Source organism: Canis lupus, chromosome 19, assembly GCF_003254725.2.
Source record: "Canis lupus dingo isolate Sandy chromosome 19, ASM325472v2, whole genome shotgun sequence".
NCBI classification, from domain to species: domain Eukaryota; kingdom Metazoa; phylum Chordata; class Mammalia; order Carnivora; family Canidae; genus Canis; species Canis lupus.
This window is the reverse complement of record NC_064261.1, coordinates 46,692,234-46,718,419: the sequence shown is the minus strand read 5'-3', so window position 1 is coordinate 46,718,419 and position 26,186 is coordinate 46,692,234. Positions and strand designations below refer to the sequence as shown.

The following is a 26,186-nucleotide window of genomic DNA, read 5'->3' as shown; positions in this document are numbered from 1 at the left end:
CTTTGAAGATGGACACAGGAAGGGGTACGATTTAAACGTGGGGACCACTAAACCCACTCTCCCCCCTTCAGAAAGGGAAGTAGTTAAGATCTTGGAGAAGATGTAAATCAAAATATGGAATGTCATGGAAATAAAGAGGACTTGAAATAGAATGTCAGAAACTCTTGTTGCAGATCTCCGTGTTTTTCTGAAAGGCGTAAGCACAACTTTACATAGAAGAGCTTGAGGCTGGCAAGCCTATTAGTCCACTGTTACCAGTGGGCTAGTTCTGCCCACTGGTTCGTGCTTCTGCCTCGTGTGACTTGCCTTGGCTTTGTGGTGTGTGTATACGTCCCACTTGATGAAACTACTCTTCAGCATTTATTGCGGTTGCTTCTCTGTTCTTGGCCATGAGCCGACTTACTGGCACCATTGCCAAGATGAAGACATTCAAGAGGGGCAAGGTAACTTCTTTCAGCCTACATGGAGCTGCCTTCACATCCGGCTATCTCTTGAGCATACTTTCTCCCTGTATCATACCCCATCTACGTAGAGCCTATGCCTTTGAGCTCATTACGGCTCAGAGTGTTTGCTTTTGAATCCATGCTTCACACATTTTATTTACATGCTTTATTTTTCACTTTACGAACAAATCGATAACTAGACTTACTCTTCATTGCACTGGATTAATTTTATTTATTCCTTTTGAATTTGATTAAAAAACTGTCAGAAGTCTACATTTTTATCAGCAGAATACTTTCACAAAACCAGGTATGAGATGTGTTCAGCTAGAACATACTTTTCAAAAATAAAACAATGTTTGAAAAATTCTAGACAGTTACTCCTTTGTTTATCCATGACAACTGAAACTAACCATGGATAAAGCAATCCAAGTCTAGTCAAGTAATCCTTAGGGCATATGAAAAAAAAAAAGGCTTTTTAGAAAGTTCTTTCTAGATGGATTTAATGTAATTCACCAATAAAGCATCCTCAGAAGCATAATAAAAATTCTACTTAAAATGACATAGCCAGGGCAGAGGAAGATCTACAGTTTGATGAAGATTCAAAATGGATGCTAACATTAAAAATGAGCAGTCATGCAATTCCTGTATGATATAAAGATCAAAATTCCAGGACACCAATTTTGCTTCTAATTTATAAGACAGTATGTTTCTGGGACTGCAAATAGTGTATATGTATGTGTGCGTGTGTATTTTACATATGTGTGTGTGTGTGTGCGTAATCTTCAATGGTAAATGGTTTGAACTCTCTTTTTTTCTCTTCAGAAAAATTGCCACTCAACATGTTGCATTTGTGAATTTCACCAACTAGCATTGAGGATAACCGGGCTGTATTTTATATTTGCACACGCAAAAATGCTCCTGAAAGATGAAATAACATCTATTTTAGTGGAGAACCTGATCTTTTTTGTGCTATATAAAAATGATTAGCTTCTGACTTCTTCCCTCTTTTGGTTCTATTCATGTACAAGTAAGAGCATGGGGACATGCGCGAGGCAGCCAGGGTAGTGATAAGGCTCACCTGTGTGCCCTCATACCCATATTGACAACACTCACACTGACACGATTCCACACCCAACGCCTAGGAGCAGTTTTGAAACTGTCTTTTGGATATGCGTGGTGCTCTGCACACTATTTTCTAGTGTGGAACACGCATAATGAATGCCTAGAAATGCTCGAAGGAATAGCAATGAAGGGGTTAATGTAGAACACATATAGGCAAATATTGTCAACTATTTTATTCAAATGTTTGGAACTTAAACACAAAATTATCATTAAGTTTTCACAAAATGAGGCATCTGTCGCTTGAAAGGAAAAAAATATTTCAGAAATATGTTTACAGAAATGTAAAAATATTAGGCATCGAGACAGATGTGAACATATTCAGTCACTTGTCTTGCCTGTCAGTCTTCCTCTGAGCCGAAGATCTTATTGTACTCACTCAGCATGAGCTCAGCTATCTGGTTTTGGTATACCATATGTACCGCCATGTTCCCCATTTCATCTTGAGCTCGCAGAAGGGTAGGTCCAAATACAATCCCTAGGCTTTGAGTGGACATGAGGTTCTTGGAGGCTTTGGCCACAATCCTGGAGAGGGATGGGAAAGAGAGAAGATTCTATGAGTTTGAAGCAAAATTGTGGCTACTATGGATGTATAAAATTCTGTGTTCTTGAATTCTTTTTTCTTTCTTTCAATTTAAAGAAAGACAGTAAGGGCAGTGATTGGCTTTGGCAAAACGGAGAATGCAACACAGGCAAGACATTTTTCTACTTCTAGAAAAACTGCAACTACCATGACATTTGAAAATCTTCTACTCTTCATGCTTTATTGTATGAAAAAAGAACTGATGACTTTGGGGAGAGGGATTCACTGTCTTGTCCGGCTTTTTATCCCTGTAGTACCCGGATGTTGTGGGTGCTCAAAAGATGTGGGATGAATAAATAAATAAACAGCAAAAATTACTGTGGAGACTTAACAAGATTTGGCCTTCGAAATGTTTATAGTCAATGGAGGAATCAGGTGTGACATGCCTCAAATCTGTAAGAATCCAAACACAATAAATAGAATAATATATGTATAGTTAATGATAATTGACATAGATTTTTAGAAAATAAGTTTTTAGTGATTGGAGTGAGAAAAGTGTTCCTGACAAATGCTAACTGCAAGATGTTTTGTAGAGAAGGTAGGTTCTGAGACACTTAGGTGTATGCCAAATTCTAAGTGTCTCCACTCATTTTGGACATCGCGTTGAGCTCACACCTCAGTAAAATACAGAATCCTGTAGAATTTGCACAGGAAAAGAGTCCCATTGGAATCGAAGACATGTTTGCTTGTGTGAGGACTGTAGCGGGGAGCTGGAATACCAATGACACATTAGGATGTGGTTTTATTAATGGTTAACGCTTCGCCTGTTTCAATACAGGACTCTTAAAAGGAAAATAAAACCCCATTCTAAATACTGAGACTTTTAAACAGTGATGCTTATTCTTACCTTTGAAGGCTACTTAATTTTATATCAACATTAGGAAGGTGAGGTTTGAGTGATGTTGAGGAAATAGGGTTAGCATATGGAAGGACAGGGTGCTGAGAACACTAAACTCGCACATCACCAGACATCCCAACGCAAGGGAACCATGAGTGTGGAGAATAAAGTGAGGCAAAGGAACGTCACTGCAAGGCAGAGGGTCTCCATCTGAGAGCCTATGGTGGAACATTGGAATGCTGGACTCGAGGGACCCTATGTTTGATCCGCTCTCAGAGGAGGCAGGAAGACTTGCTTTATTTCCATCTTTTCACAAACCCAGGTCTTTGAAGTACCATTTCTGTTACCAAGAAGCCATGCCTTCTGTCTCCTGAATGAAACTAAGGACCAAAGCCATGGATTTAGGACTCTCCACTGCACAAGTTCACAGCCAGCAAATGCCCTTGACCTAATCAACATTAAAAAAAAAAAAAAAAGTATTGTTCTAAGCAATGGTATTATCTGACTTAATCCGCATAGTCATTCCACAAGGTGGCTTCTGTTATTAAGCCTGTTTTACAAGTGAGAAGACTGAGGCTGAGAGAGAAGTGAAGTGCTTGCTGTCACACGGAGCTGAGGTGCAAACCCAGGCAGTCTGGTTTCGGTGCCTTTGGAAGCATCATTGCCGTGGTGTGGGCTAGGACTCCTACCCTTCGTTACTGGCTGGTTTTTCATTCTGCCAACTTCCACGAGATCATAAGATCCTTCCATAGAAGGTCTGAATTTGTATTCCTTACTGTAGAATTGTGATTGACAGCCTGATTCGAATAGATTTATTGTGTGCAAAAGGACTCAAATTTTGACTGAATATTCAAGATTTCTGTCTCCTGTTTTTCACTTTTTATCTGCTTTATTTTGCAGGCAGAGCTTTTATCTGCTTTATTTTGCAGGCAGAGCTGTGAGCACTGTTGTCTTAGCTACATTCTAGAAGGGGTCCTCATATTTTAGGGCATCAATGAGTTATCAGAGACTTCAAGTTTAACGTTTCCTTTGAAACATAAGAAACTCTGCCACTTTGCTACTGCATTTACCAACTCTGCAGAATGATTTAAACATTCTCTTAACCCGGAGTTGGGGCCAATGGAGTGAGTGAGACTTTGCTTCTCTTTAATACACCTGTTGACCTCTGCTTAAGATCTCTCTTGAGCCTTTCCCAGAGCCTCTTATTATAGAAGTCATTAGTAAGATTCACTGTGAAGGAAAAACAGAGTTTTCTTTTTTGGTTTTAAAGTAAGACCTTTTTGTGTACTCCTTCATTGACTCCATCACAATTAAAAAAAAAAAAAAAAAGCTTGCTAAGGCAAATAGAGAAAGAAAACATAACTAATCACTAGAGTACCTATTAGGTAAAAGTTGCCTTAACAACTTCATCTAGAGCTAGCAAAGATCTAAGTTGACAAGATTTTTCTAGCAGAGAACAGGGCGCAGAGGTAATAGGGCACGGAGAAGGTAGAAATAGAAGCAAAAATGTAATGAAAGAGTGAAGATATAAGGCCTCTTGGCCAACAGGGTAGAAGAAGATTAGGACCGGTTCCAGGGAGACTGCAAAGGGAGGGGATGATGTGAAGATTAATTGAGGATTGAAGATGGATTTTCTTATTCAATAACAGCTGTAATTTCAGTTAGTAGCAGGACAGTGAAATCCCAGGAGACAGAACTGCATCAAACTCAAAAAGGGGGGGCTAGAAATCCAGGGACACCCAAGAGCTGACTATTGGAGAGAGCGCTCGGGGCTGTCAGGAGGACACAAGGGTAGAGGTGGAAGAGATCTGTAGCATCTGGAGGAACTTGGGTAAGGGGAGGGGGCGCTCAGCTTTCCAGGGCATCCCAGTAAGCAACAGCGTATAGGTTGTGGGCCATGAGGGGGGATGGATGAAGGCCGAAATGGGGCTAGACTAGTTTTCAGTTTTCCCCAAGCTCTTCATGTTCTTCCTTCTCAGCCAAAGGCCTGGTCTTTGAATCCAGAGTAGGATCAAATCTAGAGGAGGACACTGAGACGGAGTTTAAATAGGATGGAGAGTAGGAGGCTAGAACTGCAAGTCAGACTCCACCTCGGGGAAAGATTTCTCTATCTCAGCCAGTGGGTTATGCAAGAGGACTCTTGTAATGGATTTCTGCCAATGCATCGGTTTCCTAAATTTCCTGTGGACAAATGTTCATTTTGTGCTCTTATGCATGTGTGAATGTGGAGCATTCATTCCATCGCAAACTTGTATCCTTTCTGTCCATTTCTCTGCACACTTTCTACTTGACTTTAATAAAACCGGCTTTAACTTATGAGTGCTTTAAAATAATCTTGTTATCAGTAGATTTTATTAAACAACAGAGTTTTTTGTATTCTTGTTATATTTACATTACCGCAGGTTAAATTTCCCTAACAGCTTGGAATTTTTTTCCTAATTTTGGAAAATCAAGTTACGTGCAGCAACTTTTAGAAAAATCAAATGTAGTTGAGAAAGTAAGTTAAGAAGACAACGTGGAAGTGTATTAAATAGAATCCATGCTTTCTGATTCACTGTTAGAGAATGTGTGCTTGTGTGTGTGTGTGTGTGTATGTTTATATATACTTCAATTATTTTTCTGAATATCAACCAACCAGTAGCTGAGTGTTGAAAAATCAAACAACTTTTCAGTTAGAAAAGGTGCTGAGAACGAAGACTGATTTGGGGTAGCAATCACGATCTACCAAATTATGATTCGTGTCTATAGGCAAATACACTGTCATATCAATGTTTAAATCAGATTAGATTCCCTTCTAATAGTGGGAAGCAAAGAAGTCCCTCAAACAGAGGATGTCTTGGAAAATGTATTAAGGCCATTGCAAACTTCCTGACTAAAATGTGAACTTACCTATTGTCTACCTCAACAAACTGTTAAATACTTAAGTGGTTGGTTTAGGACCCCAAAGAGAGTCAACCATAATTTCAAAGTACTGCCAGCATACTATCCTGAAAATTTATTTGAATCTCAGGGTTTTTGTGTGTGTTTGGTTTGTTTTGTTTTTACTTCAAATCATTGGATATCAAAATTCCCACTCCCGCTGTGGGGACCAGCTGGGTATTACAAGTGCCATTATTTCTAAAGACTTGAACTAGTAAACATATGTAGAGAGAAACATAGGCTAGTAAAGGAAAGAAAAGCCATGCATGGAAAAAAAATCCAATCTAGTACCAAAGATGGAAAACTCTCAAAAACAATAAGTTATTCTTCCAGTAGCTTAAAATGCAGTTGAATTGTATTTTTGGAAGGGAGGATCTGACTCAGAAACCATGCAGATTTTTACTACGGGTCTGATGATATCTTTCACTAAAGTGGATTCTGCAAACCCCCTTTCTGTGATAAGAGTTACAAAAATAGACATTTCAGAGTAAAATAACTTTTGGAGAAAATTGTATGCCATTTTTTCCCTTGGATATTCACAATACACAATAGCATAATAAAGGCTCTGAAAAGTCCTGAAGAAAAATATCCCTGCTCATCTTTGCTTGACTCACATCTTCTCTAGCTGACTCAGATGTCATAGATCTCTTTCCTGAGGAGTTATGTTTTAGGAAATGCTGCTCTTAGCTTGCTTTGCTAAAGGCCTACTATGTAAGTTTGAAAATGTTATGGATCTTGCCCTCCTATGCCACCTGGCTTTGGAACTCTGTAGCAGCTGACTCAAAGAGGTCAAATTGTGGTCATTTCTGGAAAGTTCCACCCCTCTGGTCGGGCTTAGATTTCATTAGGCCTTAAACTCCATGACAGTGTTGTAAATTTTGAGCTACGATTTAACCTGTTTTCGGCAAAGAAATGAAAGAAACTCCCCTTCTATGGCAAAACAAAGACCAAAAGGCAAAAGAACACATCTGAACGAGAAAGGTGAGAGCAAAGACATGGTTGAAAGATTAATGTACAGTGAACTGATGGATGGGTAAGGAGGTGCAAAAACATTCCGATCTTATAACAATATTTGGGAATTCCTCTACATGGTTGTTTACTCGCCATTAATTTATTCCCAGAAATTCTTACAGCAAAGATTCTAAGCAACATGAAGAGCTCGAAGTTTAGTGACTGTTAATGCTTGACTAATAGGAAAAAAGATCCCAAACTGCACTCTTTCGAAAATGGCTATTTATTAATACTGCTTAGTTTAAAATAGCCTGACAAAAATAATTATGATTTTTTAAATTTGTTCATGAAATAGCACTTGATATACATTCACTGTAAAAGCAATTCTAATACTGTTAAGTAAAATTCAAGTTTATAAAATCTTGAAATGGGTAAGAATTCATTTTTCTGGCAAGAGCTGCAAAACTGATATATAGTTTACAGCATAAAAAGGAGAGGAAATGCCAGAGCTACTTTTTGTTGGGTCCAAATGGAAGGAGCAATGATCCATCAATTTAAGATTATTTTAGAAATAATCTATGATCCGGTGCTACAGATGTTGGACCCCAGACAAAAAAATCCTTGCAGCCTTCTGCTGGGTAAGTTTTTTCCAAAAGTGAGCTGAATTGCTAACCCAAAGAAATTTCTTAGTTGCTTTAAATCACAACCAAATGACTCAGACTGAAAGAGAGCTTTACTATAAAACTCAAAATTAATGCTGAATTAAGAAGACCAAAGCATTTAATAATAGTTCAGCTCCAAACAAATATACAGATGCAAACTTTCTTTTAACTCTGTGCTTTGCTGTTACCATAGTGACTTGCAGAGGAAGTTGAAAGCCACATAATTGCCTGCAGGACAACTCTCAAGTTATTGGAGGTGTATTAGAAGTGCTCCCTTCCCTATCTCTGGAATGCTGTTATTTTCCAACACACATAACCTTAGGATGGTTTAATTTGAATGGGGAAATTGTGGTGGTAAATGTTTTCTTGCCATCAGGTCACACCTGCTGAGAAAATACAGCTTAGGCACTTGTATGTGAAATGTTACTTGTGACTTTGCCCACTTAAGTGAAGAGAAGCTGTTAAAAATAGAATAAATTTTAAATGTGCTTGACTTATGATTCACATGTGCTACGACTATTTTGAGGGGATCCTTGCTAACCATAGCTTGCCTACCCTCTTTTGTACAAAGTATGCTACTGTCTACAGTGGTCTTTATCTCTTTTTTTTTTTTTTTTTTTTTAATAAGACTGAGGACTAAGGAGAAATTCAATCTTTTCCTTTGCAGTCATGGCTGGATGTTAGAAAAATTTTCAAATATTGCAAAAGCAGAAGAATGCTCATAAATGTTTTTGTATTTAGCACTAATGTGTGTTGACGTGGTCATTCACTGGTATTTCAGCCATCTTTAATATGTTAACTTACAAATCAATTGGTTTGAACTGATTTTAAAGTATTCAATTTTACATCTAAATATTACATTATTTTTTTCTTTCTTTTTTTTTTTTTTACATTATTTTTTTCCAAAGCAAGTTGACAACTACTCTTCTAAATGGGCATCATCCCTATATTCTGACATTTTTGCTTTTAAATAATCTTTTAAACCATGTGCATGTAATTCCCTCAAAGCACATTATGGAAAAGGAGCTTCATATGGCAGTTGCATATTCATAGCTGACATGGCCTTATTCTTTGCAATTAGTAAATACCTTTTTACGCTGACTTCAGTGTAGAAGATTGAAACATTTTCAATTATTTACTTGTTTCATACTCATTGATTGCACATTAGAGGGAGATTCTAAAGTATCTTTAAAGCAATATTCAGAATATCTAACAAGATTAGAAGGACTTAGTAAAGTAAAATAATAATAATAATAATAATAATAACTTATGTCTAGGGGAATGTGTATTCTATATGGTAACAACACTATAGATAAAATGGGATATTATAGCCAAAGCCCTTGTATAATAGATAATATAAAAAATAATCACTAATGATAATTACTAGTTGTTGAATATCTATTACGTGTTAATCACCGTGCTTCAAATAGATCACAATTTTCAAAGTCAGATTTAAAAATTGTTTTTTTTTCTGATTAAAAGTAACATCAGAATTTGGAGGGTTTAGAAAAGTATAATAAAAGGAAAAACCCATCAGTAACCATGAACAACAGCTCAATGTAACTAGTATTCATTTATAAAAAATCTATTGAGTGCCTACTAGGTATTGGACACTATTTTGGATGTCAGGGATAGTGCAGGGGGTGAAATAGACAAAATCTTTGCCCATATGAAGTTTATAATCTAGTGGGAAAACCAGACAACAAATAATACACCAACAAATATACAGTGTGATTTTAGTCACTGAAATACAGGAAAAACTGAGAAGTAGTTCTTCCGCTGATCCCTTTTAAAAAACCCTAGTCACCAGGAATCCACCTCCAGAGATTCTTGTTTACTTAGTATGGGTGGAGCCTGCCTGCCTGCAGATAATATAACCCTCAGATAATTCTAATGAGCAGAGAGTAGTGGGAAATGCTACATGTGGTAGGCAGAGTACTCAGGGAGCCCCCCTGAAGGAAGGGACATTTGAGCAGAGATCTGCTTAGTTGCATATCCCAGGGGAGGGAAAATCCAAGGTAGGGAATAGTAGATGCAAAGCCCCAGCCATGACACTGTGCTTGGTTCTAGAAACAAAGAAGGGGAGAGTGTGGCTGAAGACTGGGGAGTGAGTCAGAGGAGGTAGGGAGGCTTTGAGGAGTCTCATGGGCCTTGGTAAATGTTCAGGATCTAATTCCAAGAGTGTAGGAATCTAATCTTGGGTTTTGAGCAGGAGCATGACACTGTCAACATTTAGGTGATATGAAGTATAAATAATTTATCTTCATATGTATTTGAGAAATCCTTTTTATATAATTTATACCCAGCATTTTTCACTTTGATCATGAGCAATTCTCATGTCTTACATATGTAATACTTATTATTGCCTCATTACCGTATATGGGACAGAATGGCTTGTACCCTAACCCTAAGTGAAACAGATATATAAAAACATCTTTCCATGGTTTCTTCCTCCACATTTTGGAGTATTTCCTTAGGCAATGATTCCCAACCAGAGGCAATTTTGACCTCCATCCTGCTCCCACCCCCAACATTTGGCAACGTTGAAAACATTTTTGATTGTCATGACTGGGCGGGGTGTTGCTACTGGCATCCAGTGGGTAGAGGCAAAGGATGTCCATAAACATTCTACAATGCATAGGACACACTTTTCAACACACAAAAAAATTTGCAGCCCCAAATATCAATAGTGCTGCTGTTGAGAAACCCTGCCTTACAGTAAAATAGTAGAAATGTAACGACTAGATCAATGGTTCTCAAACTTTCTCATTCGTGAGATTCATTTGGAAGCCATGTTAAAACACAGATGGCAGAGCTCTACCTCCAGATTTCTGATTCACCAAGTGTGGGGAGGGATTTGAGAATTTGCATTCCTTACAAGTTCCCAGATGATGATACTGCTCCTCCAGGGACCACACTTTGAGGACTCACACTAGATCATTAAGTTACAGCTCTTCTTTTTTAAAAATATGATAACATGTGGGAGGGCCTACTAGTCCTGTGAACATCATCGTCATCTGGTACTACTCTTTAAAATAGTTGCCAATTGATAGGCATTTTTCAATGGCCTGTCATTCCTTGAACTTAGGATTCTTTGAATTCGGAAATGTGTGCAAAGTTAAAGAAAAAATAAACAGCCATGTGGTGGATATTCTCTTCTGTGAATAGCTATGCATATCTCCTGCTCCCTTTCTCCTTAAGAGCTTGTAATTTTGTGTGTTTGTTACTTCAACCCATTTTATTTATCTTGTATGACAAAACTAATGCATAAACTTTGAAAAAAAAAAAAAGTCCTAATCAGGAATATACAAAGTAAAAGAGTAAAAAACCTCCCATTTTCTAGTCAAACTCCTTAATGATAACTAAAATTAATAGATGGATATTTTTTCTGGATGTTTTTCTATCATCTATCATCTATCTATCTATCTATCATCTATCTATCCATCTATTTATCATCTTAATATATATGTATTTTTCTTTTTTAAAAGAATAAAATTTAAAAAATACATAATATGCTACAATTTGCTTTTTCCCCTTTAACTATGTATCATGGGCATCTTTCCAAGTCGGTATATATAAAAATACCCCATCCTTTTTTAAAAGTTGTTCCATTTCATAGTATGGAAATACCTTAATTTATTTAACCATTCCTCTGCTGGTTGGCTTTAGGTTGCTTCTAAGTCTTTGTCATTAGAGACAATGAACATCCTTGTACCTACAGATTTGTAAGTTTTTCATGTATAAAGAAGCATGATATTTCATTATTTTTTGTTGTATTTATATTCTCCCAATTTTTGATTCTTTAATTTTATTCATTTACATTTTTATGTGTGCATACATAGTACTATTTCTTTTGGAATTTCTAACATTGTTTTTCTTATTATAAAATCCACTCATTTAAAGAGATCAGATAATACCATTAATGTTTTCTCCTAGCTTTTAAGATAATTTTATTTTTCAACATACCCTCTAATTCATCTTAAATATGTTTTAACAGGTTAAATGGGATGGTAATCTAGATTTATTTCTTTGTAAAAGCTGGCTAATGTCCCCAATAGTATTTGGTGGCATAAATTGCCCATTCCCCATTGATTTTTGATGTTATATTTTGAGGAGAGTTCTTTATAGTCACAGACACACATACCTCGAATATTCTACTTTGCTGATGATCTCTGTGTATATTCTGAATGAGCACTTTGCCGTTTAAGTCATTTTAACTTCATTGTGTATTTGGGATATTCCTCCTATTTTTTTTTCTTTTTCAGATGTGAAACACAATTTTCAGGTCAAAAGAAGGAGCCTGATAAAAATATTGAATAATTTGACCAAAGCCACGTAGGAAATGGCAGAGCATAGATTAAGAGATGTAGATTTTTTTATTCCTCTGGAATATGGATGGTCTTTCCACAAATAATTGAGATTCAAGAATTGTAAGTTTGAAACCCAGGTGTTTCCTAATGGTGAGGCCTGAGGCCTAGGGAAGACTGGGGGAGAGAAGTGAGAGTCAACAAAAAGTCTTGCGAGACATATGATTTTTGTAATCACCTAATTTATGTTCAAGGATATGTTTACCGAGCTGAGAAGGGTGTCTTAGGTGGCAGAAAAACCACATGAATCTCTATTGCTTTTTCTCCAGATTCACACAGTGTTTTAAACTTTTGAAAACATTTGTTTCTCATTGTGATTGGAAATATACTATTGGCAAAATAGGTTGAGAATCTCAGGTATGGTTTCCCTTAGGTGCTTTTTTTTTAAGGTTTTATTTATTTAGTCATGAGAGACACACACACACACACAGAGAGAGAGGCAGAGACACAGGCAGAGGGAGAAGCAGGCTCCACGCAGGGAGCCCGACGTGGGACACGATCCCTGGCCTCCAGGATCAGGCCCTGGGCCAAAGGCAGGCGCTGAACTGCTGAGCCACCAGGGCTGCCCGCCCCCCCCCCCCCCAGGAGCTTTTAAAATGGTTTTAGCCATCCACATTTGACTGTGTCAGTAGTAAAAGAAGTCTTAATTTTTATGCCCCTGAACTCTGCTGATTCACCAGTAGCTGCTGATAACGTTAGCTGGGAAGACATTGATTTGGGGCAAAAGGCTAGGAAATATCTTACATGTTGGGATTATCTTTAGAAAACACGATAAGACCATCCTTATTCTCTACCTGAATTTGTCCAGTAAGGCAGTTGAGGAAATAAGTATGCTGTAGAAACATTTTATACAGAATATGGGGGCTGTGCATGGGCCAGCATTAATAGGCCAACCAAAATAAGGCACCTAATTATGAAGTATTAGTGGAAAATATGGAACTTAGATATTTGCCTAGTGATGTTAGATAAGACTAAAAGGAATGCTATCAATGTAGAAAGTCAGAATTCATCAGCCTCTTAGTTTTCCTTTTCACATAGGTGAGGAGAACAGCTATTTTACTTCCCACTAAGGGCATCTATATCAAACCTTCAGTAGTTTTCTTGAAAGTTGTCTCCTTGCTTAAAAGATCCCAGAATAGCTTGAAAGAGAATGAGTTGCCATTTGGGTATCATCATTCATTCCTCCATGCTTAATTTTACTTTCTGAGAAACCAAAAATTAGTTTTAGATGCTTTTTACAGTGACCTGACTTTAGGAGGGACACTGCACAACCAGAGAGCACCAAGGCAAATGTGCCCAGCACTGTGACGTACTCTTCAGTGGTGGCGTGCAGACACTGATGGTGGGTGTTACATTTGGAAAAGAGAATAGTTAGTGAAGTCATGATAACCGAGTGCCGAAAGCCATGACATAGAAGAAAAAGTTGACTTCCCTCTTGTAAATCCAGTTCCTGGAATTAGCCCAGAGACCGACTTCATCTCCACATGCAGAATTCAAGTTGTGAAAACAGAGGAGGTTTCTTCAAAAGATTCATGCTTATTACAGAAAATTTAGGAAAATGCAGACAAGTTGAAATAGAAAATGAAAATCTCTCATAATTCCACCGCTTAGATATCACTACTATTAGTGTTTGGTTTTTGATGTTTCCATATGTGTACCAGAAAAATACTGTGAGCAACTGCCAAGGTTCTTAAATATTCTGAACTTAAAAGGGCCATGAGTCTCCCATGGGGAGGTTGTTCAGTGATGGTCAAGATTCTTCTATTCAATGGCAAGTTGAATAACATCTAAAATGTAGTTTGGGCTCCCATATTAAAATGAAAGAATGGACATTCTGGAAAGTCAAACTATCATTTGAGATGAGATGGGATAATATGTAATAACTAAGGTTTCTTTCCCAGCCTTCTGGGTACTTCTTACCTTTCCTCAAGATTCCCCAATGCTGCTGACTAGCAGCATATCAAGCTCAGTGAAGAGATGATGCAGCAGAAAAGTGGGGAACATGCTTTGGAGATTTGCAGAAGAGGGCATATGAATTCCAAGGACTGTATCTTTGAGTTATAAGATCCTAAGTGCCCAAGGACTCAGAGTTACAGTCAAGGCCTAACAAGTAGATTGGAGGGTAGATGAAGAGCCAGGCTACTCTGCTGGCAGACAAGAGAGAGATTCTCTGGGCTGGAAGAAGGAGAGTTAGGGAGAGGGGAGCTGAGACTTTGGTCAGGTCCCACAGAAGTGGTCCGGTCCCAAGCCCTTCCTACCCCATTCCCGGAAGATATAGGCTGTTAGAAGGTTTGAAGATTCTGAGATCAGACAGGCTCAAATTCTTCTTGGAGAAAACCTAGGGGTATAGTAGGATTCCAGAGTTCCTCATGTTTTATATACCAGAGATAGTTAGACATTTCTGCATGGTAGGTCTTGGGAAAGCTGAAGTCAGATAGGCTCACAGAGCTCTGCCTGGATGGGGACTCAAACAAGATTTGGGCCTGGAAGTTGGGGCTGATGACAGAAAAACAGGAGAGAATGAACATCAGCTTGGACAGGTGACAAGAGCCAGACAATTTTCCACCCTGCTTATCGGCCTTATTATCTTTTTCCAGTAGAATGTAAACATCTAAAGCACCAGGATTTCATTTGTTTTTGTTTAGTGCTATATCCCTAGACCAAGATTAGTATTTGGCTCATAGTACTAGGTGCTCAATAAATATTTATTGAAATACTGTGTAAATGGTTGCTCTACCTGGCCCCAACAAATGCTTAGGCTGTACACAGCCCTCCAGATCTAGAAATGGCCCAGGAAAATGTCTAGAAGACACTCTGAGTTGATTAAATCATCTAGAAGAATGGACCTTGAAAGGGAAATTGATTTTGATTATGGCACAATAATTACATTTCCTGCATACCTCAGTTTTACACCTACTCTGTGATGATAAGAACATGAAGGCAGCGAAGAGAGCAAGCATTTCTGAAGAGCTTGTGAAGGGCCTCTAATTGTACAGATTGCCTTTCTTTCCTATGTACTATTGACAATGAGTTTCCAACATGTACCCAGTTTGAACAAAATTAGAGGAAGGGACTTAGAATAGAATGTAATTTTTATCTGGTTTATATTATGGATGGTGGAAGTTAAAGATAATGACACCATCTAAAATCTGACCACCAAATTCCATTTTAGGTAAAATGCTCAATGTATCTGCAAAAATACAAACCCCTTCAAAATGTATATAATGCTTGGCTCAAAGACAGAAACTATTTATTTTGCTTTTACACATATACATTTATAATCTGTACTGCGGTAGGGAAATAAAGTGTGCCAGTTTCTACATATGTACTTGTACATATGGATGTTGGACTAACTCATGATTCTATTGTTTAGCTCACCCATTTGTAATCACCTGTTATAACAAATTCCATGAGCAGGATGTAGTGTGTCAATGTTTAGGGACCACGATGAAGCACTCACTATACTGGGCTATACTAGAAGGGTCTTCTAGCCTGCAGATTCCTTAGAGATCATTCCTATCTTTACCAATGTGATAAGGACGGTGGCTCCTTTGGATACAGAGCTGGGCTACTTGGATTCCCTGCCTCGCTATAGGAAATGAAGCGAGTAGATGGCCTCAATTGTATTCTTCAAGTTTTACTTCAACTGCAGTGAGCCCCCTCACCCAAGGGCACTGGCTGACCCACTGCAGATACAAATGTGGCCCTTTCTTCTCACTGTGGGACAACACTGATGGGTTGCATGGACACCAGAGCTCCCAGTGGAGTTGGCTGAGGTTTTGTTCGGTCCACTCCTCTGTTCAACTTCTTCTGTCCAAATCTATTCCTGCCCTCTCCTTTCCACAGAGTTCCACAGTCCCTGCATATCAAACTCTGTTTCAGGGTCTCCCTGTGGAGAACATAGCCTGTGATTATTGATTCCAAAAGTGGTCCAAGAAAGGGATTTGGAGCTGGGTCACTTGCTGCCATTACGGCTGATAATGAAGAGTCTGTCGGTGACAGCCAAGCACAGTTAGGTCTTAGCACAAGATGGCAGACCAATTGTTAAAACTCTCACTGGAGGTGAATTGGGATGTTATGTCCATGAAGGAGAGAATAGTACTTGGAATAATGTATTAGGCATTTAAAAATAATGGTGGGAGTTTGTGGATGGTAACTGCAAGATCAATGAGATTGAAGGGCTATTGCTAAGCACCAGTGATACTCTCCAAAAATGTTGTTTGCAATTATAGGGCTTTTGCCTTGTAAATCAGGGTTGCCTATAGGAATGCCCATTACAGAACTAGGCTTTTGGATAACAATAGGGATAATAAAACGCTGAAATAATAGAGGCCAGGTGGTAGGACTTGATTGCTAGAAACCAGGTAGATGCAGTTACAATAATTAACAGCAGGGCCCACGGGCAGCCACAGGGACCTGACTCAGAGAATTATGAAGACAGTTAATAGAATATGGGATCCCCAAGAAAAAAAATAAATGGACAGGCAACAAGGATGTTATACAGCTTGTATCACTGTATTAGAATGCTACATCTCATCATAGTTTGGGCTACTACTGCTCCTGAGCACTTGGGGCTTCTTGTCCAGGGACCAGCAGGCCAGAAGAGTGACCATCTAGGCACAGGTCATTAACCCTGATCAAATGAAGGGAGTCAGGTTGCTGTTTTATAATGGGGACAGGGAGTAATATGTGTGACATCCAAATGATCCCCATGGGGTCTCCAAGTTCTTTGTCACCCGGTTGTGACAGAGATGGTTAATGGCTAGACTAGTGATCCTTGAGAAGACATGGTGATCAGAGCTTGGACCTCTAAGGGATAAAGGCCTGAGATGCTGCAGCAGGTCAGCCATCATGATCAGCAGAGGTGATAACTGAGGGTGAGGGGAACTAGAAGAGACTGTGGAGGAGAAGACAGTGAGGGTCAGTCACAGGCTGGGGCCCAGCTGCCGCTGCAGGCCTTGCTTTCAGCCTACCAAAGTTTCTCCCTCAAAGGCTTCCACAGAGTGAGGCCTGCTGGAGTCCTGGGGAACTGCCCTCCCCCCAAACATAAAGAATGGATTTTTACACTGTGGTGGACACAAGATATGTCCAGTTATCTCCTCAAGGAAGGACTATTCTCCCGGTTTAGATGCTAGGCAGCAGTGAGCTTCAGTGGTCTAGTCTTGCAAACTTTGCCTCAGCTGAAGAGAGCCTAACCCCAAGAGAGTCTCAGAGATAGTCCATAGTCAATGACTGATCATGGTGGAGGGTAAAAAGGCCAAGCCATTTTGGTCCATTTGGAGACAACTCTGATGGGCCATAGATGCTTCAGAACTCCTGTGTGTTGGCCAGACTTTGTTGGGTCACCTCATAGTTTGGCTTCTCTTTCTTTCTCATCCTGTTCCACTCCTTCCACTGGTGTTCATAGAAAACCATCACCGTGTCACATCCAACCTGTGATTCTAGTCATGAGCTCTGGGCAATCAGAGAAGTTCTAGTAAACAGAAAACTGCTTCAGAAAATGAGACCTGACATCTAGTTCAGAGTCTAGCTCTGACCAGCTCAGTGTTCATGAATCATTCCATTCCACTCCAAATTCATGTTTTATCATCAACAAAGGTGGGATAAAACCTACAAACTTCTGCGTATAAAACAAACGGTGGAGATAAAAAGTACAGCATAGAGAATATAGTCAATAATATTGTAGGCAATGTTGTAGGGGAAACAAACAAACCTGGGATGAAGTCCTCATGCCCTGTGTATAGAGTTTCATGTTTTCCAAACTTGTTCTTGGTATTTTAAAGCAGAGATTCTCAATCCCAGCTGCACGTTAATATCATCTATGGAGCGTTCAAAACCATATCAACATCTGGGACTAACCCACAGAGAATGTGTTGCATTTGGCCCACAGTGAGGTCTGGGTATGATAAAAACTCTGCATGTGATTCTTTGTGTGAGAGATGAGAAGCACTGGGCTTGGGTGAGCCTGGAATCTCAGAATACATTTTTTTTTTTTTTTCCTCTCAATATGGTATATTGACTACATGGTCTTAGATAGTCTGAAAGGTTCTCCGAGCCTCAGATGCCTTGTCTAGAAAGTGAGGTTAATGGCCAAACTGACCTCTGGGGTTGTTTTGAAGATCAAATGAAAAGTGTGCACAAAGCTTTTCACAATTCTAGAAATGTTCGTTTTTATCATATGTGATAACATTTACTTCTGTTAATTGTTAGTTTATAAACAAGGAAAGGGAGGTTAGGACTCATTGGTTTTCTGCTTTGGCTAGAGCTTTTGAAAGAGCAAAGAAATTGCACAGAGATCCCGATTTAGCTCCCAGGATTGAGGCATGGGTCCCTGAGTTTCTAAGAAGTGTCACTGGCACATCTGATGTGCAGCCCCCAGATTTGCCTGTGACGCTTTATAGAAATTCAGGCACTTTAAAGACTTTTGGCTAAATGACCTGTCTAAAGTTCACACAGCCCATTAAATAAAAAAGTCGAGACCCAAATCTAGACCTTTCTATGCGTCTCTTGAGTTTTATCTGCTCCCAGTCATACTGAGTTTTCATTCTTGCATGTACATCCTATCATGATATTATGTGTTAGTCATAAAATATAGTAATAGAGATAAGAGGGATTTTGAATTTAAAACATTGCATAAATATAATGTACTATGGTTATTAAATATTAAAATAATTACTCCTCTTCCATTAGAACTGAACCATATGATTTGTGCGCTTTTAGTGACTAAAAGGTGAAACTTTCTAGGTAACATATTTTTGAGAATATATGAACCAAGCACAAATTACACATAGTGACACCAAGGCTTGAAATAATGTAAGCAAGCGTAAAGTGAAACATTTCAGTGACTTCGAAGTAGAGTAATGTACTGCAACTGTCCTGTTCCCCTATCTTGAACACACTGACTTAATTTGGCATCACGAAGGAAGAGAATAGCATAAAGACAGAGAAAAGATAAATAGAGAAATGAAGATCATTTTAGTGTGATCATGACCAAGCCATTCATATTTCTCATATAGCCTGGAAACAATCTCATACTTATTGGAAGATGTGACCTTTAAATGTTCCTTACTTGCAAAAAGACAAATATTCTAGAAGCCGGGTGTTAGCTTGTGGAGTCATCTGTCCTGCCTGCCCTTCGATTGGAGGCTACTGCAGGGAGAGTGCAAATTGTAGATGAGCAAATGTGTTACTTATTCTTTTCATTTGCAGACTTAGGGGTAAGCTTCCGTTGACAGTTCTCTGATTTCTTTAACATAGCAAATCTTTAATCAGTCTAGATATGTTAAAATGTGATTTTTTACAGCGAATTGACCTGAGTTGAGTACTTGAGTTGAAATGTGTATTTTTCCCCCTCAAAAGCTGACTTGTAGCAAGAAAAAAAAATCAGATATTCTATGATATACTTTGCCTTAGTGACAAGATGTTTTTGGGGAAATCATCCAAGCTTGAAATAAAATCTTTATTGAAAGTAATTCTACATTCATGCCAGTCAGATACATTGTAGGATTAGACCAGATATCCCAGGGGAAAACCACGGTATATGCACCAGGCAGACTTGATTATTTGGACCTCCTGTCAGTTCTTAACTTGCTGACAATGGCTGAAGCATTCACGGCTGCTACAACTCTGTTTTCATCTTTATTTTGAGAGAAAGTTAATACACTTTACCTTAACTACGCCAAATGTACTGGAAAATAACCCAGTAATAAGATACACCCCGCCTACCAAGTGATATCCGTATGTAGAGAGCGTTTAGTTGTGCATTTTAAGGACACAAATATGAGCAGCAAATGACTGAAAGATATTGTGATTATTTTTTCTACTTGAACTTTTAAATTTTTCTGGCAAAGCCTCCCGAGTGCTGTCTTAAAATCAATGTGTATATGTAATCATGGAGCCAAGTAGATGGGCTCTCATTGTAAATTACCTTCAAATGGCAGGGCAGCCTTTTTAATATTAATTATTATTATCGCTACTATTACTACTACTCAGGAATAATTAGGTTATCAATGTTATTTGGTGTCAAAAAGAAAGACAGAGATGTGTTATGTGACATTTGGTTCAACTTAGAGAATCAACCACAGCTTAGGATATGGCTTTGGGGAAAAATCATAGAATTGTTTTTGGGGGCATAATTAACACCATAACGAAAGAAGAGAGAAAAAAGGCATACCTCCAAATTTAGACTTAGATTCTGATTCATTGTGAAAACAACATATCATTATAGTTCTAGAGGAAAAGAAAAGGGATGACCCCCCCCAACTAGATGGTTTTTTTTTTTTTTTTAGATGTTTGATACTAACCACGTTCATTTAAAAATTCAGAACTTAATTCTGTAGTTCTCTTTTTTTGGTTGTATATTCTAAAATTCATTGCTGTCATGTCACCAAAGAATGAAAACAAGAAAATGAAGTGGCCCATGACTCACGTTTAAGGACAGAAATGATAGTCTGGTATCACGTGCTCCGAAATTATAACCTACTCCCCTTGACAAAGAAGTCTCCATGCGAAAAGAACATGTGTTTGAGAACCACATTTCCTACCTGAGCAATGCACTGGTTAAAAAAGTTAAAACTTCAGTTTAAAAGACTTGTTTTTAAATTTACAAAGATCATTATGTGTCCTTCAGTGGGTGACTGGATAAACAAACGGTTGGACATACAATGGAACATTATTCAGCGATAAAAAGGAGAAGCTATCAAACCACAGGAAGATGTGAAGGACTCTTGAGGCATATTACTAAGGGAAAGAGGTCAGTCGGAAAAAGGGTGAATGCTGTGTCTCCAAGTATCTGACATTCTGGAAAAGGCAAAACTCTCGAGATAGTAAAAGATAGGTGGTTGTCAGGAGTTAGCAGGAAGGGAGGGATGAGTAAGAAGAACACGGAGATATTTTTAGGGCATGGAAAATACTGTGGATGATACTACAGTGGTGGATACGCGTCATTATACATTTGTCCAAATCTTTGTAATATACAAAGTCAAGAGTGGACCTTAAGGTAAACCCTAGGGGTCAGTTAGGAACAATGTACTGATATCAGCTCATCAATTTCAACAACTGGACCTCACTATGCAAGATATTAATAGTAGGGGAAACTCGGTGCGAGTGGGGGCGGAAGTACAGGGGAACTCTGTAGTTTCTGCTCAGTTTTCTATCAACCTAAATCTGTTCTGAGAAATAAAATCTATTAATTAAAAAAAAAAAAGTAAAAAAAGAAAGGAGATAATGACAGCAGATTGCAAGCACTGGAGGTCCAGAGGTCAGTTCCCCTGCTCCTCTATCCTTATGGCCACAAACATCTGAATTGCTTTGCACTCTGTTCACCGTATCCAAAGCCATATTTAAGCTCGTTTCTGCGAGGGAGCCTTTAAAAATTGTATTCCGATCACTTCCTTATTTGCTTTCTTGGCTTTTAAACATTCAGATTGTATTACATTGTTGTCGACGTGTTTTATTTTTATCTCTCAGTTATTTCATGCACATATGTTTTATCTTTCTCAATTAGATTGCAACATCTTTGACTTTAGGTGGTGTGTCACCTTCAGCTTTACTCCTCTTTTTGTTTGCAGTAGAAAGTGTAGGCATTCTGTAGCTTCTTATTATTATAAATAGCTTCTACTTTATAGGTGGCTGAAAGGTTAAATTTTTCCTCATCTGGATGCCTTTTTGCTTCAGCAGAAAGGGAGCTAACCTGACCAGCAGTTAGAAACACCCCCATGTTTTTCTATCAACCGTTGCAACAGAGCTGTCCACAGTACTCTTCTGAGCTGTCCTCTCTGAAGTCCAAGAGCAAGAGCCAAGTACCTCGGCTAAGATGTTAAGTCCCTTTCCACATCATTCCTCCTTCCCCTTCTACTCACTCCTGGCTTCTCTTTTTACTTTGGAAAAAAAAATTACCGATAATGACCAGAGAATATAATTTGGAAATACAATAATCTGATACTACATGGAGATGAGCTTTTTTTTTTTTTTTTTTTTTTTTTTAGAAAAGGAAATTCAGTAAGTGCCAAACGTCTTCCTCAGATGCACCATTTTCAAAGGTTTTATGAGGTAGTGAGAAATTGGGTGAAGGTGTCAAATATAGAATGCAGGAGTAGTGGAGTTTGTCTTGGAAAGTCTTGCTTCCTGACAGGTAATGTCTACCTCACCCAAGTGAGGAAGAATCCACTTCACTGGCCTATAGAATTGTGTAGCGATCCGGGAGACCCAACTCACCCAGATTACCATGGACCCTGAGGAAAAGGAGATTCCGTGAGGAAGCTTTAGTCTCAGGAGCACACACCAGTTTTACTGCCTGGGTGGAAGATCAGCTTGTACAAAGCAACGGAAAGCCTGCCCTTCTCCCCTGATTCCACTTTTTACTGTGTGAGGGACTTGAGGGACTCACTCAGCCTTCCTCAGCATCCGCTTCCTCATTTGGAAATGTAGATGGTTGGACTGGATGACTTCTAATTGCCTGTGCTCTAAATCTGATTGTTGGGCAATGTAACCTTTAATTTTTTTGAAGGATTTTATTTATTTATTCATGAGAGACACAGAGAGAGGGAGAGAGACAGAATGAGAGAGGCAGAGACACAGGCAGAAGGAGAAGCAGGCTCCATGCAGGGAGCCCGATGTGGGACTTGATCCCAGGACCCCGGGATCATGCCCTGGGCCGAAGGCAGATGCTCAACCACTGAACCATCCAATGTAAACTTTAAAAAAAAAAAAAACACCAAAAACATTTAAACCCTTTTTTCTTACTCAAACTTGAAATAATTTGTAAGGAAAGTTGACGAGCTTAGAAACACATGGCAAGCATAGTCATCAATTGCAAACTAAGGGAACCCTGAAATGTTAGGGGTTTGTAGTAATATTTTACACTATGTGTGTATACTTTAGTGTATATGTTTGTGCATACTTGAGATGTCATATAGAGGGTGTGTATGTATGTCTTTACAATAAGATATACATTTATTTATTAAAATAAAGAATGAAACAAAAAGGCAGACACTAGGGATTTTTTAAGGAAACAGACATGAGCCTCCTGTTCTCTTGGAAGCATAAGGGTGTGTCTGTAGTCTGCATTTTTGTTTTCATAACACCTATAAAAGAATGGTGGCAATGGACCAAGAGACCCACTCTGGCAGAGGATGATACACAGGTTTGCTTTACCTGGCTGCTGCTAGCTGTCTGCTTTGCAGGGAAGGACCGTGAAGCTAAAGCTGCAGTGTGAAAGGGTGATGTGACCAACGATAATGCCTGCATGGGATTTGGATGGAGAATGGGGGCATATGTGCCAGGAATGTGCCATTCAGTGGAAAAGTAATTTTAAAAGGAAATCGGATACATCTATAGAAGTAATACAAGGTATTGCTGGATGAGAAGAAATCTGGGAACCTGAGAGGCAAGTTGCTGGGGGGGATTTGAACCAAGTTACCCTTACGTGAGTACAGAAAAAAAAAAAAAAAGAGAAAAATTATAGCCGTATAGAGGAATCAAAGTAGACAAATAGTGAATTTAGAAATATATTAGAACTAGTTTTGAAAGATCACCATTTGAAACAGATTTAAAGAAATATACATAAGACAGATATTTTTTGGAGATCCTTCAGATTAACAAATACGCCCTTGCCTCATTAAAAAAAAAACAATTAAAAACATAATTTAAAAAGTTGTACAATATTCATAATATGGATCTTTAAGAACCCAGTTCCCAATGGTTGTACATGATCCCTCCACTCCATCCCCATGTTCTGTTGACCTTATAATCATCAAAGGATCAAGCCTTTCTGTGGCCATAGGCACATATTGAAGAGTCCTAGAGAGGAAAAAATATAGTCTCTCAATGGTTAAAAAATCTACCAATGTCGGTTGTTAAGTGGTGATTTTATTAAATAGTGATAATAGAAAGAGGGAAGCTATACAAGGCTGCTGAATAGAAGGGTCAATGGATTCTATTTATTTTGTGTTTATACACCCGTACTCTTGCATGGCGCCTCATTGAAATGCCTTATCTGGAAGGATTACTAATATGACAACACTCCTGATTTATAGAAGCCCAATTAGGTTAAACAGTTTGATTCATTTCAATTGGATAAAAAAAAAAATCCCTTGTTGAATCTGAATTCTTGCTTTGCAACGAACACAAACTCACACTCATTATTACTTATGGTGCTTTTCTTTATGGATGAAGCGCTTCCCAGCCAAGTAGCAGTAGTCACCAGCTGATGACCATAAGGAAAGGCAAACACTGTCAGTAGAATAACATCCTTAGCCAAGTGTTTATGTTGGATACATATACAATACATAACTGTTCTTAACTAATGATTCAAAGTCGGCCTCCCCAAGTTTCTCCCTTTGTATTATTTCTTGCCACCCATGTGTTGAGCAAGATTTTCTCAGGACCTAAGCCCCATCCTTAAAGTAAGTTCTGCTTTTTTTTGCAAGCTGGATTTATTCTCTCTAGCTTCCAAGTGAGTATCATGCATCAAATAACTGTGAGTTAGTTATAAATACAATTGTGGTGATGTGACTGTTAATGTAGTTTCCAGAGGTGGTTAATTTATGTACAGAGTAGCTCACACAAAGAAACGATCTGGAGATTTGGGTATTTTTAAATGTTGTCCTTTATAATAATCTTTTCTTTAGATTTTCTTTCTAAACCGATTGATGTATTATATTCTCAGTAAAGGCTCCCCTCACCCCCTCCACCCTCGTAGGCAAGGAAAACATCTACATCTTCCTACTAGGAACTCTTTTCTTTCTTCTTCTTGCTCCAACTTTCCTTGTTTTAAATTTTCTCTAACCTACAACCTCTCTGGTTGGCTGAAATAATGTGTTACTGGCATTTCTCTGACCAGATCTTCCCTTGATCGGTTCGGCACCAAAGCTGCAGAATGTGCCAGACTCCTGGGATGGGGGAGAGGGGGCCTTGGACGTTAGGGGTGAGGTGAAGACAGCAAATCAGACAGAAATGGGTGCCGTCCACAATATGGCCCCAGGGGCTACAAGAAAGAGTCAGTACAGAAATCACAGGAAGCTAGACAGCACAGGTGGGTAAAATCATTTTGAAAAGCCCGTAGCCAGGAGATGAGCAATATTTGCGGGAACAACACGGTGATTGCTTAAGTCAATGTGCCACCGTTGGCAGGAACACCCTTGCTTGTTTTTCCTGACAAAAGCTTTTGGAGATGGGTGCTATTATCATACCCAGTTTAAAGATGGGAGAGTTGAGACTTTGTGTGGGGTCACAAAGAAATGGTCGTGCCAAGATTTAAGCCCAGGTCATCCGGGTGCAGATTCTAATGTCTTCTTGGAACTGTTGTCCCTTTGTCCTTCTGACATCTCATTGGTTTTTCTGTCTGCTAGTCTCTGTCCTCAGTCCTGGGTCTCTTTACTTCCCAATCAGATGGCCCTTGTCTCTGTACCCAGAGATCTGAGCCAGCCTGTCCCCCTCCTTCCCCTAGTCCCAGCTCACTTAACCCCAGCCCGGGTAAGAGCCCCGGGCCCCTTGCTTTCCTGGCAGGAGAATAAAGACAGCTAGCAGTGAGAAAAGTCTGTGAAGGAGAATATGAGCACAGTCGTGGTTATGGCTTTGCTGTCTGAGAACTCCCTCTGTCAGGGAACTGCGTTGGCTTCCCACACTTGCTACATGGACAGATGTTTTCAATTATTATCACTGACAAGCCTCCAGGCCAGGTTCTTTTCTGATTGGCTGTTCCTGGACTCAGAGGGGAATAAAGGAAACTGAGGCTAGGACACAAAACACCTCAGTCATCACTTTAATCATGTTTCTCCAAAGCAACTGGTTGAGTTGGACAGTTCACCCAGAATTGGAATCCTTTTGTAAACACAGAGTCAATTTCCTTTTAAACCTTTTCTTTCATTCTGGTTTCAATTTTTCTGCCCATAGTTCTTCTGATTATAAGAGAGTGAGACATTTGTCATTTCTTTACCAATTCTTTCCTTTTGTTGTTCTTCCAGAGTTTTGGGTACATAACGAGAATACAGTGGGAGTTGCGATTCAGTGAAATTTAACTTGATACTGCTCGACTTGGCATTGCAAAGTCATCTGCAGAAATGACCTAGGTCGGCCCTGGAAGCACTGATCACATCCAATGTTTCCATCCATAGTAACCCGGGGATGGAACATCCTAGATCAGAAGCTATTTCCCATGTCAGTTTTGCACTAAACAGAAGGTTTGCTAGGAGCCATTTGACACACCCCTCCTGCATTACTGGGACTGTTGTCTGCCATTCTAGTTAATAATTTTATCAGCTCTAATCATCCTGATTTCCTTTCTTGCCATCTCTACCAAGAAGA

At 39.0% G+C, this 26,186-nt stretch overlaps 1 protein-coding gene across 3 annotated transcripts in view; it reads right to left on the bottom strand.

The window, feature by feature from the left end:
• Positions 1-1,723: 1,723 nt before the first annotated feature.
• ARHGAP15 (Rho GTPase activating protein 15) overlaps positions 1,724-26,186 on the bottom strand; it is a 608,969-nt gene continuing 584,506 nt past the window's right edge. For all 3 annotated transcript variants that reach the window (XM_025431170.3, XM_049097196.1, XM_049097197.1), the window contains one exon: positions 1,724-2,087. In XM_025431170.3, the coding sequence (XP_025286955.3) occupies positions 1,904-2,087 (184 nt within the window). In that variant the 3' untranslated portion in view covers positions 1,724-1,903. The remainder of the gene's footprint in view (positions 2,088-26,186) is intronic.